The sequence below is a fragment of the Pteropus alecto genome, unplaced genomic scaffold, assembly GCF_000325575.1.
Source record: "Pteropus alecto unplaced genomic scaffold, ASM32557v1 scaffold359, whole genome shotgun sequence".
Lineage (NCBI taxonomy): Eukaryota > Metazoa > Chordata > Mammalia > Chiroptera > Pteropodidae > Pteropus > Pteropus alecto.
This window is the reverse complement of record NW_006443119.1, coordinates 2,435,455-2,436,573: the sequence shown is the minus strand read 5'-3', so window position 1 is coordinate 2,436,573 and position 1,119 is coordinate 2,435,455. Positions and strand designations below refer to the sequence as shown.

The following is a 1,119-nucleotide window of genomic DNA, read 5'->3' as shown; positions in this document are numbered from 1 at the left end:
GTTAAGCCAGTACTGGAATCAACCTCTGGTCTGCCTGATGCCTTGACACTTTTACACCAAATTGAGCCTTTTATTTTGAAAATGCTTTCCCAAAAGGACTCTGTCAGCCTCCACGCTTGGTCCTGAACCTCACTTTTCCCCTTCCAAAAGGCCCATCAGTATGGAGCCCTCACCACTCCAGTACAAGCTACAGGTGCCCCTCCCCCCACCCCCCGCAGGACAGGTGCCCACCTCCAGGCCCATTCTCCACAGGCAGCTCCCAAAGGAGATGGGAGTGTGAGCAGGTGACGACTAATGGATGCAGGTCAGATGGGGAGGCAGCCCGAGGCTTCTCAGTGGGGGGCTCTGCCGACCTCAGTGTACCTGAGACTGTGCCCGGCTGGTGGTGAGGAAGCGCCCGGTGTGAGTGAGTGTGTGGGGGGCGGTGGGCGGCGCGTTGCTGAGCCAGAGCCGGGGCGATGGGGAGGGTTCCACACAGCGTAGGGACTAAGAGCTAGCCGGAAATTCCGGGACCGGCAGGGGCCGCTCAGTTCCTGGAGGCTTTCCTCCCCATGGCGGGGTGCAGAGGGGCAGCAACGTGTGTGTGAATGTGGGGGATTTCCTGAAAAGTTCCTGCCACAGCAGGTTTTAGATCCGGCTGGGTACGCGCCGGTGGGCAGCAAGAGGCAGCAGCGTGCCTCCACAGGGGGTGGGGCCCGCAAGCACAGCACGCTGACAGCGGGCAGGTGGACCTCCGGGGTGCCAGCCCGCAGGCCAGAGAGGAGGGGTGTGTGTGGAGGGCGCTGGAGGTGGACGGAGAAGGAAACGAACACACAAACCCCCATCCCAATGCTCCTACGCAGCAGCCGCGCCCCCTGGGACCGAGGCCCAGAAGGATGCGCGGACAGACGTCCCCGGACGCCCGCTCCGCTACCTTGGTCTGAACTTGCTCCGGTTTCCAATGCGGCCGCAGCTCCTGGATAAGGCGCAGGGCGCCTGGCAGGATGTCGTCCTGGTGCACAAAGATGCCGAAGCACGGGACGGCGGCGGCCCGCAGGGGGCCAGGCGGCTCCCGGCAGCCCGCGCCAGCTGCCGCCCTCTCCTCCATGCCCCATGAGCACTGAGGGCCGGGCGCCGGCC

At 64.4% G+C, this 1,119-nt stretch overlaps 1 protein-coding gene across 1 annotated transcript in view; it reads right to left on the bottom strand.

Moving 5' to 3' along the window:
* The window catches only part of ETNK2 (ethanolamine kinase 2), a 17,486-nt gene extending 16,373 nt beyond the window's left edge, over positions 1-1,113 (bottom strand). The window contains exon 1 of the mRNA XM_015597823.2: positions 914-1,113. Coding sequence (XP_015453309.1) covers positions 914-1,087 — 174 coding nt within the window. The 5' untranslated portion in view covers positions 1,088-1,113. The remainder of the gene's footprint in view (positions 1-913) is intronic.
* Between the last annotated feature and the right edge of the window lie 6 nt (positions 1,114-1,119).